At 37.1% G+C, this 16,216-nt stretch overlaps 1 protein-coding gene across 1 annotated transcript in view; it reads right to left on the bottom strand.

Annotated features, from left to right (window-relative positions):
* Positions 1 to 16,216, bottom strand: part of ANO3 (anoctamin 3) — a 194,255-nt gene that overhangs the window by 177,559 nt on the left and 480 nt on the right. Inside the window, exon 2 of the mRNA XM_007462608.1 lies at positions 15,514 to 15,585. Coding sequence (XP_007462670.1) covers positions 15,514 to 15,585 — 72 coding nt within the window. The remainder of the gene's footprint in view (positions 1 to 15,513; positions 15,586 to 16,216) is intronic.

A 16,216-nucleotide genomic window follows, 5' to 3' on the forward strand; every position in this document is an offset into this window, starting at 1 on the left:
AATCAAACCCACAATGAGACCACTTCAAACTCACTAGGATGGGTATAATCAAAAAGAAAGACCATAACAAGTGTTGGTGAGAATGTTGAGAAATTGAACCTTCATACACTGCTGGTGGGAATGAGAAATGGTGCAGCTGCTGTGGAAAACAGTCTGGCAATTCTTCAAAACTTTTAACATAGAGTTACTATATGATATAGGTATAACACTCAAGAGAAATGAAAACATAATTTCACAAAAAAATTGTACACAAATGCTCATAGAAGCATAATTCATAATAGCCAAAAAGTGGAAACTAAAATCAAAATGTCCATCATCCAATGAACAAATAAATAAAATACAGTTTATCCATACCATGGAGTATTATTCAGCAATAGAAAGGACTGAAGTACTGATTAATGCAAAAACATGGATGAACCCTGGAAACATTATGCCAGGTGAAAAAAGCCAGTCACAGGGGATCAAATATTGTATGATTCCATTTTTTAATGAACTTTTCAGAATAATCTATAGAGACAGAAAGTAAATTGTTACTACCTACAGCTTGGGGCATTGGGATGGCAATAACAGTTGACTGCTAATAGGTGTGGGATTTCTCTTTGAGGTGACAGGAATGATCTAAATTGACTGTAGTGATGGGTGTATACCTTTGAGAATATGCTAAAAACCACTGAATTTTCACCCACTACTTTGAGTGGGTGAATTGTATGGTTAAGGTGAATTGTATCTCAATAAAGCCATTATATTAAACAAACAAACAAAAAAACAACCAAGAAACCAAGATTCTCAAAGCTTAAGAAAATCATTTAGTATCTTGAAACAAGGAGCCGAATGTAATGGAAAGAAAATAATATTGGTTCCATGAAACTCAAGTTAAAATTCTGGTTATGCCAATTATTAGCTGAGTGGCAGTGGGTCAGTTTCTTAATATGAAAATTTGGGATAATAAATTTTCTCGTTCCAAGGATTAAATGGAATAATCTATGTGACTTATGTATACATACGGTATTGAAGAAATATATATTCCCTTCCTTTGGTCTTTCTTTAAGTTCATAATTCTAATGTTTAGAATCCACAAAACAAATTATGTAATTTGAAGCAACCAAAAAAGCCTTATCTTCCCTTTTAAGCCTAAGTGGGTAGGAAACAATGTACTTACCTTGAGTATGCCAATGAACAATTTAAAATTTAATCTAAATATCTCTTTTACAATCACCAATAATATGATTTACAATAAAAACTTTTGTTGAGTCAAGGGGGAATCCATAAAGTCTTCTAAATTTTGTTTGCAAACCAGTACCAGCTCAAAACTGGAGGTGATCAATACAGCAGGCTACTAAGATTGCAACATAAACTTTAGAGTCATCTCTGGGAGTATAATTTTAATAACCAAATTATTCCAGCTCAACCATTCTTCTTTATTATAATGCTATTTCATTTCATTATGCTGTTACATTGTATTATAACTGCTTAAGCCTCTGGAAATGGATGATGTAACTCTTGAACAAGTTTAAATATGTGTGAGTGATCTTATTAGTTGGTCTCCACTTATTTGCCACTATGTAACCTTCCCATTCATTGCTAATGATAATGTGTTTTAGGACTGCCAAAGTAGTTGAGGCTGAAGATTAAAATAAAATTAAGTCCAAGATGGCAGCATAAGAAGAACCAGGACTCACCTCTTCCTGGGTACACACCAAATCTACAGTTACGTATGTGTCATTTTCTTCTGAGAAAGACCTGAAAACTAGATGAACTGCTCCTCCAAGACACAAGATAAAAGACAAAAAGACAGGTAGGAGAGAACATATTTGACAGCCTTGCCAAAATTTCACTCCCAGCGCAGTGACAAACAACACAATCCTGGGGAGGGATCTTCCCAGCTCAGCACTTTTCTCAGAGGAGCAAGGGATTTGTGCCCTGCACGAGGCACCCAGCCCTTCGGATCTGCACCAGAAAGACAAGCCCCCAAAATACCTAGCTAGGAAACAAACAGGAGTACATTCAGGGGGCCCAAAGGGCCACAGGGAACTGAGATTCACCTTTTAAAGGGCTTGCATGTGGTCTCATTCACCCCAGGATCCCTCACAACAGCAGCAGTTTAAAAGGTGCCTAGACTATATGTGAAGGAGATTCACTTGCTAATCTTAAAGCATCTGCTGGAAGGGCAGGAGATAGTTGAAATCTCTCCCCAGAGGTGTTGGTGGATACCATTTTTGTACTCTCTACCTGCCCTGCTAGCACAGGCAGGCAAGTCAAAGGCTCCTGCTGCCTTGCTAAGACAGGTGGGGCAAGCAGTCACTGCACTGTCTCACTCTCTTGCTGAAACCAAAAAGCTCAGGCAGTTGTGACACTTGCTTGCTGTCTGGGACCAGGGAACAAGAGCAGTCACAGTATTCTTCCCTTGTGGTTTGATGATTGTCTTTAGTGTTATGTTTAGATTCCTTTCTCCTTTTCTTTTCTGTATCTACTGTAAGTTTTTGCTTGGTGGTTACCAAGAGGCTCACATATAACATCCTATGCACATAACAGTCTATTTTAAGTTGATAGAAACTTAAATTTGAACATATTCCAAAGCTCTACAAGGCACTCTCCCACTGTATCACTGAAGCCTGCAAGCAGGCACAGTCAAGGCATTTTCTCTCTTCCTAAAGCCTGCAAGAGTGCCCGGCTTCCTACACTCTAGTTGCCTCAGAAAAGCCAGCAGGCGCTCTGGTGGTATTTATTGATCAGGTGACCTTGGTGGCGAAAAAGGCTGGTTCCTGGTCTCCACTGGACTGTAACAATCAGAGACAATTCTTGGCAGGCAACCACCCTCAGGGCACTGCACAGAGAGCAGACTGAAACACACTCCCATCTTCCTGTGAAAAAGCCCATTTATTTATGCTGGAGCTTCAGCCTGAGTGACAGGCTTAAGTTTTCCCACACACCTAGAGGCTGTGGAGGTACTTCCAGGGAAGCAGGGAGATAAGCAGGGAGACAGCAACCTTGTGCAACCCCTTTGCATCACTACAACTTGATAATAGCTTATACACTTACCAGGAGCCCTGATATTTGTAACTGTCCCCTAAGGCCACCCTCAGATCTCCTGGTCTAAAGACCAGTAAGGTTTAGGATTGCGGCCCCATAGACACTGTATGTATTTGCATACATTAAAAGATGCTGCCTGAGGGCATGGTTTTCAATCAGCCTGAACCTAGGTGCTAAATGAGATTTCTTCCCTTGGAGGAAACATAAAAGTAAAAATCTCACTGGCAAAGGTAAATATATAGAAAAGGTAGTGAATTAATCACTTATAAATCTAGTAAGAAAGTTAAAGACAAAAGTAGTAAAATTAACTAAAAGTATAAAAATTAGTTAAAAATCCATAAAATGAAAAGATATAAAATGTGACATAAAAAACCAGGTTAGGGGGGTAAAAATGTAGAACTTTGGAACATGTTCAAATTTAAGTTGCTATAGCAACTTAGACTGCTATGTATCTACTTACAGTAGATACACAAAAGAAAAGGAGAAAGGAATCTAAACATAACACTAAAGAAAATCATCAAACCACAAGGGGAGAGAGAAAGACTAGAATAAAGAAACAGAGAGGAACTACAAAACAGCCAGAAAACAATTGACAAAAATGGCAAAAAGTACATACGATCAATAATTACTTTAAATGTAAATAGACTAAATGCTCCAATCTATAGGCATAGAATGGCTGAATGGATAAAGAACCAGACTCATCTATATGCTGCCTATGAGAAACTCACTTCAGAATGAAGGACATACACAAAATTAAAGTTAAGAGCTGAAAAGAAAAATATTCCATGCAAATGGAAACAAAAAGAAAGCTTATGTAGCTGTACTCATATCAGACAAAATAGACTTTAAAACAAAAACTGTAATAAAAGACAGAGAAGGGCATTACATAATGATAAAAGGGACAATCCAACAAGAGGATATAACATCTATAAATATATAAGCACTGAACATAGTAGCACCAAAATATATAAAGCAAATATTAAGAGACCTAAATGGAGAAATAATAAAATACAATAATAGTATTGAATTTTAACACTCCACTTGCATCAATGGATAGATCATTTGGTTGGAAAATCAATATGAAAACATTGGCCTTAAATGACATATTATACTAGGTGGCCTTAATTGATATATGCAAAACATTCCATCCAAAAGCAACAGAATACACATTCTTCTAAAGCACACACAGAACATTCTCAGGATATATCACATGTTAGGTCACAAAACAAGTCTCAAAAAATTTAAGATTATTGAAATCATATCAAGTATCTTTTCTGACCACAACAGCATGAAACTAGAAATCAATTACATGAAGAGAACTACAAAACCAGTAATATGTGGAGATTAAACAATATGCTACCTAAAAACCACAGGGTCATCAAAAAAAAAAAAAAATCAAAGGATAAATTAAAAAAATACCTAGAGACGAAATGAAAACATAAATATGACATAAATGAACATAAATATGAACATTCAAAATCTATGGAATGTAGTAAAAGCATTTCTAAGAGGGAAGTTCATAGCAACGCAAGCCTACCTGAAGAAACATACAAAAACCCAAGGAACTCAAATAAACAATCTAACTTTACACCAAACAAACTAGAAAAAGAAAAAAACACAACCCAAAGTTAGTAAAGGGAAAGAAATAAGAAAGTCAGAGTGGAGATAAATAAAATAGAGACTAAAAAGACAATAGAAAAGATCAGTGAAAATACGAGCTGGCTCCTTGAAAAGATAAAATTGTCAAACCTTTAGCTAGACTCACCAAGATAAAAAGAGAGGGCCCAAATAAGTAAAAACAGAAATGAAAGAGAAGTTACAACTGATATCACAGAAATACAAAGGCTCATAAGCAACTAATATGAACATTTTATGCAAACAAATTGGACAACATGGAGGAAATGGATTAATTCCTAGAAGCATACAGTTTTCCAAGACTGAACCATAAAGAAATAAAAATCTGAATAGGCCAATTTCTACTAAGAAGATTGAATCAGCAATCAAAAATCTCCCAAGAACAACAACAACAAAAAAGTATAGCTCCAGATGGCTTCACTGGTGAATTCTACCAAACATTCAAAGATTTAATATTTATGCTCCTCAAACTCCTCCAAAAAGAGGAAGGAAGGAACGCTTCCAAACTTATTTTACAAGGACAGCATTACCCTGATATCAAAACCAGAGGACACCACAAAGAAAGAAAATTACAGACCAATATCCTTAATGAAAATAGATGCAAAAATCCTCAACAAAATACTAGAAAACAAAATTCAACAATACATTAAAAGGATAATACACCATGATCAACTGAGATTTATTCCAAAGATGCAAGGATGGTTCAACATTCACAAATCAAACCACATTAACAAAATGAAGGATACAAATCATATAATCATCTCAATAAATTCAGAAAAAGCATATGACAAAATTCAACATTCATTTATGATAAAAAACTCTCAAAAAAGCGGTTATAGAGAGAATGAGCCTCAACATAATAAAGGACATACATTACAAACCCACAGGTAATATCTCAATGGTGAAAAGTTGAAAACTTTTCCTTTAAAATCAGAAACAAGACAAGGATGCCCACTCTCACCACTTTTACTTAAAATTGTATTGGGAGTTCTAGCCAGAGCAATTAGGCAAGAAAAAGAAATAAAATGCATCCAAATTAGAAAGGAAGAGGTAAAACTGTCATTATTTGCAGATGATATGATATTATATATAGAAAACTCTAAAAACTCTACCAAAAAACTATTAAAACTAATAAATTCAGTAAAATTTCATGATACAAAATCACTATACAAAAATCTGTTGTGTTTCTGTACATTAATAATGAACTATCGGAAAGAGAAATTAAGAAAATCCCACTTACAATTGCACCCCAAAGAATAAAATACCTAGGAATAAATTAAATCAAAAAGATGAAAGACCTGTACTCTGAAAACTACAATACATTAATGAAAACAACTGAATAAGACACAAATAAATGGAAAGGTATTCCATGCTCATGGATTGGAAGAATTAATATTTTTAAAATGTTCAAACTACCTAAAGCAATCTACAGATTCAGTGCAATCCCTATCAAAATTCCAATAGTATTTTTCACAGAATTAGAACAAATGATTCTCAAATTTGTATGGAACCACAAGAGACTCCAAATAGACCCCAAATAGCCAAAGCAATCTTGAGAAAGAACAAAGCTGAGATAACCTGCTACCTGATTTCAAACTATACGATAAAGCTAGGTAATCAAAACAGTATAGCACTGGTACAAAAAAGACACATAAATCAATGGAACAGAATAGACAGCCCAGAAATTAACCCAAGCACATATGGCTAATTATTTTATGACAAAGGAGGACAGCATATACAAATGGGGAAAGGGCAGTCTTTTCAATAAATGATGTTGGGAAAACTGGACAGTTACACACAAAAGAATGAAATTGTAGCACCATTGTATACCATATATGAAAAACAAAACAAAACAGAACACAACAAAATCCCTCAAAATGGATCAAAGATTTGAATGCTTAAGACCTGAAATCATAAAACTCTTAGAAGAAAACATAGGTAGTAAGCTCTTTGACATCAGACTTAGCAATGTATTTTTTTGGATCTGACTTCAACAGCAAAAAGCAAAAATAAACAAATGCGGCTACATTAAACTTAAAAGCTTCTGCACAGTGAAGGAAATCATCAACAAAAGAAACAGACACCTACTGACTGAAAGAAAATATTTGTAAATCATATATATAATAAGGGGTTAATATCCAAAAAATATTAAAACCTCATACAACTCAACATCAAAAAAAACAAACAATTTGATTAAAAAATGAGCACAGGATATGAATAAACATTTTTTCCAAAGAAAACATACAGATGGCCAATAGGCACATGAAAAGATGTTCAGTGTCACTATTCATCAGGGAAATGCAAATCAAAACCACAATGAGGTATCTCCTCACACCTGTCAGAATGGCTATTATCAAAAAGACAAGAAACAGCAAGTTTTGGCAAGAATGCAGAAAAAAGGGAACCCTTGTACACTGTTGCTGTACGAAATGTACATTGGTGCAACCACTGTGGAAAACAGTATGGAGACTCTTCAAAAAATTAAAAATAGAACTCTCATCTTATCCAGCAATTTGCTTTTGGGTGTCTGTCCAAAGATAACAAAAACACTAATTCAAAATGATATGCACCCTTATGTTCACTATAGCATTATTTACCATAACCCAGATACAGAAGCAAGCTAAGTGTCAGTGGGTGAATGGATAGAGAAGAGGTATATATATGTAATGGAATATTACTCAGCCATAAGTAGAAGAATGAAATCTTGCCAATTGTGACAACATGGATAGAAAATATTGATATTATGCTAAGTGAAATAAGACAAAGACAAATACTACATAATTCACTTATATAATTCCACTTATATGTGGAATCTAAAATGCAAAGCAAACAAATTAAGCAAAAGAAAACCAGATTCATAGAGAAGATATTGGTGGCTGCCAGAGAGGAGGCAAGTTGGTTGGGTGCAAAATGGATGAAGGGGATCAAGAGGTACAAAATTCCAGATATAAAATAAATAAGTCGGGCTTCCCTGGTGGTGCAGTGGTTGAGAGTCTGCCTGCCAATGCAGGGAACAAGGGTTCGTGCCCCGGTCCACAGCGCGGCTGGGCCTGTGAGCCATGGCCGCTGAGCCTGCGTGTCCAGAGCCTGTGCTCCGCAACGGGGGAGGCCACAACAGTGAGAGGCCCGCGTACCACAAAAAAAAGAAAAAAAAAAAAAGAATAGGGACTGGACCTGCACCTCTGGGAGGGAGCTGTGAAGGAGTTAAAGTTTCTACACACTAGGGAGCCCCTTCACTAGTGGAGATGGGGGGTGGGTGGGAGGGAAGCTTCAGAGCCATGAAGGAGAGTGCAGCAGCAGGGGTACACAGGGCAAAGTGGAGAGATTTCTGCACTAAGGATTGGTGCCAACCAGCACTCACCAGCCTGAGAGTCTTGTCTGCTCACCTGCCATGGTGGGTGGGGGCCGGAAGCTAAGGCTCAGGCTTCGGAGGTCAGATCCCAGGGAGAGGACTGGGGTTGGCTGTGTGAAGACAGCCTGAAGGGGGCTAGTGTGTCACAGCTAGCTGAGAGGGAGTCCAGGAAAATGTCTGGACGTGCCTAAGAAGCAAGAGATCACTGTGTCGGGGTGCGTGAGGAGAGGGGATTCCTTCTCAGTGTGCCCACAGAAGGTAGAGCACCGCCTAAACGAGCTTCAGAGACAGGTGTGAGCCGCGGCTATCAGCTCAGACCCCAGAGATGGGCATGAACCACTAATGCTGCTGCAGTTGCCACCAAGGATCCTGTGTGTAAGCACAAGTCACTACCCACACCCGCCCTGGGAGCCTGTGCAGCCTGCCACTGCCAGGGTCCCGTGATCCAGGGACAACTTTCCTGGGAGAACACATGGCTTGCCTCAGGCTGTTGCAATGTCACACCGGTGGCCACAGGCTTGCCCTGCATTCTAATTATGAACCATACCCTTCCCTCTCCCTGGCCTGAGGGAGCAAGAGAGCCCTAATCAGCTGCTGCTTTAACCTCCTCCTGTCCAGGTATGGAAGAGGCTCAGGGCGGCCTACATGCAGAGGCAGGGCAGAAACAAAGCTGAACCCCAGTACCTGTATGAACAAAGAGAAAGGGAAATTTCTCTGTGCAGCCTCAGGAGCAACAGATTACATCCCCAGAGTCAACTTGATAAACCCTGCATTTGAAGAATACCTGAACAGACAATGAATGTGCGCAAAACTGAGGCAGTAGACTTTGGGAGCAAACTTATACTTGGGATTTGCTTTCTGCATCTAATTTGATTCTGGTTTTATGTTTATCTTAGTTTAGTTTTTAGTGCTTATTATCATTGGTGGATTTGTTTATGGGTTTGGTTGCTCTCCTCTTTTACTTCAAATTTTTTATTTTTATTTTTTGTATTATTATTATTATTATTATTTTTTTTTTTTTTCTTGCGTTATGCGGGCCTCTCACTGTTGTGGCCTCTCCCATTTGCGGAGCACAGGCTCCGGACGCGCAGGCTCAGTGGCCATGGCTCACGGGCCCAGCCGCTCCGCGGCATGTGGGATCTTCCCGAAACGGGGCACGAACCCGCGTCTCCTGCATCGGCAGGTGGACTCTCAAGCACTGCGCCACCAGGGAAGCCCCTGTATTATTTTTAATTTAATTTATTTATTTTTATTTTTCATTTTTTTTCTTTTTGTGAGCATGCATGTGTATGCTTCTTTGTGTGATTTTGTCTGTTTAGGTTTGCTTTTACCATTTGTCCTAGGGTTCTATCTCTTCTTCTTTTTTTTTTTTTTTTCCTTCCTTTTCTTCTGAGCTGTGTGGCTGGCAGGGTCTTGGTGTGCCAGCCGGGTGTTATGCCTGAGCTTCTGAGATGGGAGGGTTGAGTCTAGGACATTGGACCACGAGAAACCTCCCAGCCCCATGAAATATCAATCAATGAGAGTGTACCCAGAGATCATCATCTAAACACTAAGACCCACCTCCACCAAATGGCTAGCAAACTCCAGTGCTAGACGCCCCATGGCAAACAACTAGCAAGACAGGAACACAACCCCACCGATTAGCAGAGAGGCTGCCTAAAGTTATACTAAGTTCACAGACACTCCAAAACACACCACTGGATGCAGCCCTGCCCACCAGAAAGACAAGATACAACCCCACCCACCAGAACACAGGAACCAGTCCCCTCCACCAGGAAGCCTACTCAAGCCACTAAACCAACCTCACCCACTGGGGCAGACACCAAAAACAACAGGAACTACGAACCTGCAGCCTGCGAAAAGAAGACACCAAACACAGTAGTTAAACAAAATGAGAAGAAAAAGAAATATGCAGCAGAGGAAGGAGCAAGGTAAAAACTCACCAAATGAAACAAATGAAAAGGAAATAGGCAGTCTACCTGAAAAACAATTCAGAGTAATGATAGCAAAGATGAGCCCAAATCTTGGAAATAGAATGGAGAAAATACAAGAAACGTTTAGCAAGGACCTAGAAGAACTAAAGAGCAAACAAACAATGAGGAACAACACAATAAATGAAATGAAAAATTCTCTAGAAGGAATCAATAGCAGAATCAGTTATTCTGCAGAAGAACGGATAAGTGACCTGGAAGATAAAATAGTGGAAATAACTACCTCAGAGCAGAACAAAGGAAAAATAATGAAAAGAATTGAGGACAGTCTCAGAGACTTCTGGGACAACAACATTAAAGAACCAATATTCGAATTATAGGGGTCCCAGTAGAAGAAGAGAAAAAGAAAGGGACTGAGAAAATATTTTAAGAGATTATAGCTGAAAACTTCCCTAACATAAGAAAGGAAATAGTCAATCAAGTCCAGGAAGCTCAGAGAGTTCCATAAAGGACAAATCCAAGGAGAAGCACAACAAGACACATATTAATCAAACTATCAGAAATGAAATTCAAAGAAAAAGTATTAAAAGCCAGAGAAAAGCAACAAATAATATACAAGGGAAGAAGGTTAACAGCTGATCTTTCAACAGAAACTCTGCAAGCCAGAAGGGAGTGGCAGGACATATTTAAAGTGATGAAAGGGAAAAACCTACAACCAAGATTACTCTACCCAGCAAGGATCTCATTCAGATTCGACAGAGAAATTAAAACCCTTACAGACAAGCAAAAGTTAAGAGAATTCAGCACCACCAAACCAGCTTTACAACAAAATGCTATAGGAACATCTCTAGGCAGGAAAAACAAGAAAAGGAAAAGACCTACAATAAAAAATCCAAAACAATTAAGGAAATGGCAATAGGAGCATACATATTGATAATTACTTTAAATGTAAATGGATTAAATGCTCCAACCAAAAGATACAGACTGGCTGAATGGATATAAAAACAAGACACATATATATGCTGTGTACAAGAGACCCATTTCAGACCTAGGGACACATACAGACTGAAAGTGAGTGGATGGAAAAAGATATTCCAAGGAAATGGAAATCAAAAGAAAGCTGGAGAAGCAATACTCATATCAGACAAAATAGACTTTAAAATAAATGTTATTACAAGAGACAAAGAAGGACACTACATAATGATCAAGGGATCAATCCAAGAAGAAGATATAACAATTGTAAATATTTATGCACCCAACATAGGAGCACCTCAATACATAAGGCAAATGCTAACAGCCATAAACGGGGACGTCAACAGTAACACAATAACAGTAGGAGACTTTAACACCCCATTTTCACCAATGGACAGATCATCCAAAATGAAAATAAGTAAGGAAACACAAGCTTTAAAAGACACATCAGGCCAGATAGACTTAATTGATATTTATAGGACATTCCATCCAAAATCAACAGAATACACATTCTTCTCAAGTGCTCATGGAACATTCTCTAGGATAGATCATATCTTGGGTCACAAATCAAGCCTTGGTAAATTTAGGAAAATTGAAATTGTATCAAGTATCTTTTCTGACCACAATGCTATGAGACTAGATATCAGTTACAGGAAAAAAAACAGTAAAAAATATGAACACATGGAGGCTAAACAAATACGCTACTAAACTACCAAGAGATCACTGAAGAAATCAACGAGAAAATCAAAATATACCTAGAAACAAATGACATGATGACCCATAACCTATAGAATATAGGAAAAGCAGTTCTAAGAGGGAAAATTATAGCAGTACAATCCTACGTCAGGAAACAAGAAAAAACTCAAATAAACAACCTAATCTTACACTTAAAGCAATTAGAGACAGAAGAATAAAAAACCCCAAAGTTAGCAGAAGGAAAGAAAACCTAAACATCAGATCAGAAATAAATGAAAAAGAAATGAAGGAAACCATAGCAAAGATCAATAAAACTAAAGGCTGTTTCTTTGGGAAGATAAACAAAATTAATAAACCATTAGCCACACTCATTAAGAAAAAAAGGGAGAAGACTCAAATCAACAGAATTAGAAATGAAAAAGAGGTGACAACAAACACTGCAGAAACACAAAGGGTCATGAGAGACTACTATAAGCAACTATATGCTAAAAAATGGACCACCTGGAAGAAATCGACAAATTCCTAGAAAAGTATAACCTTCCAAGACTGAATCAGGAAGAAATAGAAATATGAACATACCAATCACAAGCACTGAAATTGAAACTATGATTAAAAATCTTCCAACAAACAAAAGCCCAGGACCAGATGGCTTCACAGGTGAATTCTTTCAAACATTTAGAGAAGAGCTAACACCTATCCTTCTCAAATTCTTCCAAAATATAGCAGAGGGAGGAACACTCCCAAACTCATTCTATGAGGCCACCATCACCCTGATACCAAAACCAGACAAAGATGTCACAGAAAAAGAAAACTACAGGCCAATATCACTGATTACATATATGCAAAAATCCTCAAAAAAATACTAGCAAAAAGAATTCAACAGCATATTAAAAGCATCATAAACCATATTCAAGTGGGGTTTATCCCAGGAATGCAAAGATTCTTTAATATACACAAATCAATCATTGTGATAAACCATATTAACAAATTAAAGGAGAAAAAACATATGATCATCTCAATAGATGCAGAACAACTTTCAACATATTTCAGCACCCATTTATGATAAACATCCCCCAGAAAGTAGACATAGAGGGAACTTAAAGGGCATATATGACAAAGCCATAGCCAACATCATTCTCAATGGTGAAAAACTGAAACCATTTTCACTAAGATCAGTAACAAGACATGGTTTCCCACTGTCACCCCTATTATTCAACATAGTTTTGGAAGTTTTAGCCATAGCAATTAGAAAAGAAAGGGAAATAAAAGGAATCCAAATCAGAAAAGAAGAAGTAAAACTGTCACTGTTTGCAGATGACATGATACTATACATAGAGAATCCTAAAGAAGCTAACAGAAAACTACTAGAGCTAATCAATGAATTTGGTAAAGCAGCAGGATACAAAATTAATGCACAGAAATCTCTTGCATTCCTATACACTAACAACAAAATATCTGAAAGAGAAATTAAGGAAACATTCCCATTTACTACTGCAACAAAAAGAATAAAATACCTAGGAATAAACCTACCTAAGGAGACAAAAGACCTGTATGCAGAAAAATATAAGACACTGATGAGAGAAATTAAAGATGATACAAATAGATGGAGAGATATCCCATGTTCTTGGATTGGAAGAATCAACATTGTGAAAATGACTATACTACTCAAAACAATCTACAGATTCAATGCAATCCCTATCAAACTACCAATGGCATTTTTCACAGAACCAGAACAAAAACAATCTCACAATTTGTATGGATACACAAAAGACCCAGAATAGCGAAAGAAATCTTTAGAAAGAAAGATGGAGCTGAAGGAATTAGGTTCCCTGACTTCAGACTATACTACAAAACTACAGTAATCAAGACAGTATGGTAGTGGCACAAAAACAGAAAGATAGATCAATGGAACAGGATAGAAAGCCCAGAGATAAACCCACACACATATGGTCACCTTTTCTTTGACAAAGGAGGTAAGAATATACAATGGAGAGACAGCCTCTTCAATAAGTGGTACTGGGAAAACAGGACAGCTACATGTCAAAGAATGAAATGAGAACACTTCCTAACACCATACACAAAGCTAAACTCAAAATGGATAAAGACCTAAATGTAAGGCCAGACACTATAAAACACTTAGAGGAAAACATAAGCAGAACACTCTATGATACAAATCACAGGAAGATCCTTTTTGGCCCACCTCCTAGAGTAATGGAAATAAAAACAAAAATGAACAAATGGGACCTAATGAAACTTAAAAGCTTTTGAACAGCAAAGGAAACCATAAACAAGATGAAAAACAACCCTAGAATGGGAGAAAATATTTGCAAACGAAGCAACTGACAAAGGATTAACCTCCAAAATATACAAGCAGCTCATGTAGCTCAATATCAGAAAAACAAACAAGCCAATCTAAAAATGGGCAGAAGACCTAAACAGACATTTCTCCAAAGAAGATATACAGACTGGCAACAAACATTTGAAAGGATGCTAATCACTAATCACTATTAGAGAAATGCAGATCAAAACCACAATGAGGTATCACCTCACACTGGTCAGAATGGCCATCTTCAAAAAATCTACAAACAATAAATGGTGGAGAGGGTGTAGAGAAAAGGGAACCCTCCTGCACTGTTGGTGGGAATGTAAACTGGTAAAACCACTATGGAGAACAGTATGGAGGTTACCTAAAAAACCAAAAACAGAACTACCATATGACCCAGCAATCCCACTACTGGGCATATACCCTGAGAAAACCATAATTCAAAAAGTGAAATGAACCTGAATGTTTATTGCAGCACTATTTACAATAGCCAGGACATGGAAGCAACCTAAGTGTCCACCGACAGATGAATAGATAAAGAAGATGTGGCACATATATACAATGGAATATTACTCAGCCATAAAAAGAAACAAAATTGAGCTATTTGTAATGAGGTGGATAGACCTAGAGTCTGTCATACAGAGTGAAGTAAGTCAGAAAGAGAAAAACAAATACTGTATGGTAACACACATATATGGAATCTAAAAAAATAAAAAATGGTTCTGATGAACCTAGGGGCAGGACAGGAATAAAGATGCTGATGTAGAGAATGGACTTGAGGACATGGGAGGTGGAAGGTTAAGCTGGGATGAAATCAGAGATTAGAACTAACACATATACACTACCAAATGTAAAACAGATAGCCAGTGGGAAGCAGCCGCATAGTACAGGGAGATAAGCTGGGCGCTTTGTGACCACCTAGAGGGGTGGGATAGGGAGGGTGGGAGGGAGATGCAAGAGGGAGGAGATATGGGGATATATGTATATGTATAGCTTTGTTATAAAGCAGAAACTAACACACCATTGTAAAGCAATTATACTCCAATAAAGATGTTAAAATAATAATTAAAAAATAAAAAAGCTAAAAAAGGAAAAACATGATATAAAGATGCAAATATACTATAGTTACAAATTTAATCAGTAGAGAGGTTTAAAATTTAAAATGGCAATGTAACTATGAAAAAAAAAAGAAAAGGTTATATGAATGAACTAATAAACCTTCATCTAGCACAAGAGATCAACAGATAATGCTGAAATTTGATAAATCTAGACACAGTAGTATAAATGTACTTATTCACCGAGAATTGAAGGAAATTTCCAAAAGACTAACAACAGAATTTTTTTCAGTTATAGGATTGTTATTCATTAAAAATCTTCTGTATTTGACTTTCAAACTGTACGTGAAATACCTTAAAAATATTTTAACCTTAGAATATTATTCTCACCCATCAAATGTTAAAGACTAAACATGAATTTTTTTTTTCTTAAAAAAATAATGTTCTACGTTTGAAGTAGAAGTCAGTTTACCTTTGGAGAGGGGGAAAGGAGGAAGGAAATAATAGAAAGCAACTCACCCAAGCAAAAGTCGCTGAGGTCAGCAAAAGAACATCTGAGCACAGAGTCTTTTCTGCCTTCCTCAGTGTTAACTGGAAACAAGAACAAAAAGACTTTCTAGTTTTGGGGAATAAAAACATAATGACAGAACAATTACAGTGGTGACTGCTATCCAAGTAACAGCCAAACATGAAGAAATGTTTTTAAGTTAATGAGTGGAAATGAGAGATACATCTATATTACATTTTAACACTTTGGTTCTCTTGAACAATTAGCCACTTTCCTTATTGGACATGGATGTAAGCTGACTATTTAAAATAGTGATTTCCCAATACTACTGAAAAGAGAATATTGGCATTTTCAAATTATCCAGAGGAAGAAGCAACCCTAAGGAATCATAAGGGAATCAATTTTCATAACATAAAAGCTCTTAGAGATGGAAGGGAAAATAAAAACACACCCATCCACTGAATGACAGGGGACTGGTTGTATTCTGACTCCTGACTCTTGTGAAAAGGGATTGTCTGAAGGTATAATGAGTCTCAGACAGTCAGATGTGTGTAGTTTTATTTGCCAACACTTGTCTAACCACATCTTCGTGCAACCAAATGTTCACTGATTTACTGTCAGTATTATTTATAGTTTTGGGTCTTTCTTTTTAGGGAATTGAGTTTATTATTGCTGGCATATTTAATTACTGGTAATAAATTCTCACCAGGAATG

This window comes from Lipotes vexillifer, unplaced genomic scaffold (genome assembly GCF_000442215.2).
Source record: "Lipotes vexillifer unplaced genomic scaffold, Lipotes_vexillifer_v1.1 scaffold456, whole genome shotgun sequence".
In the NCBI taxonomy this organism is placed as follows: domain Eukaryota; kingdom Metazoa; phylum Chordata; class Mammalia; order Artiodactyla; family Lipotidae; genus Lipotes; species Lipotes vexillifer.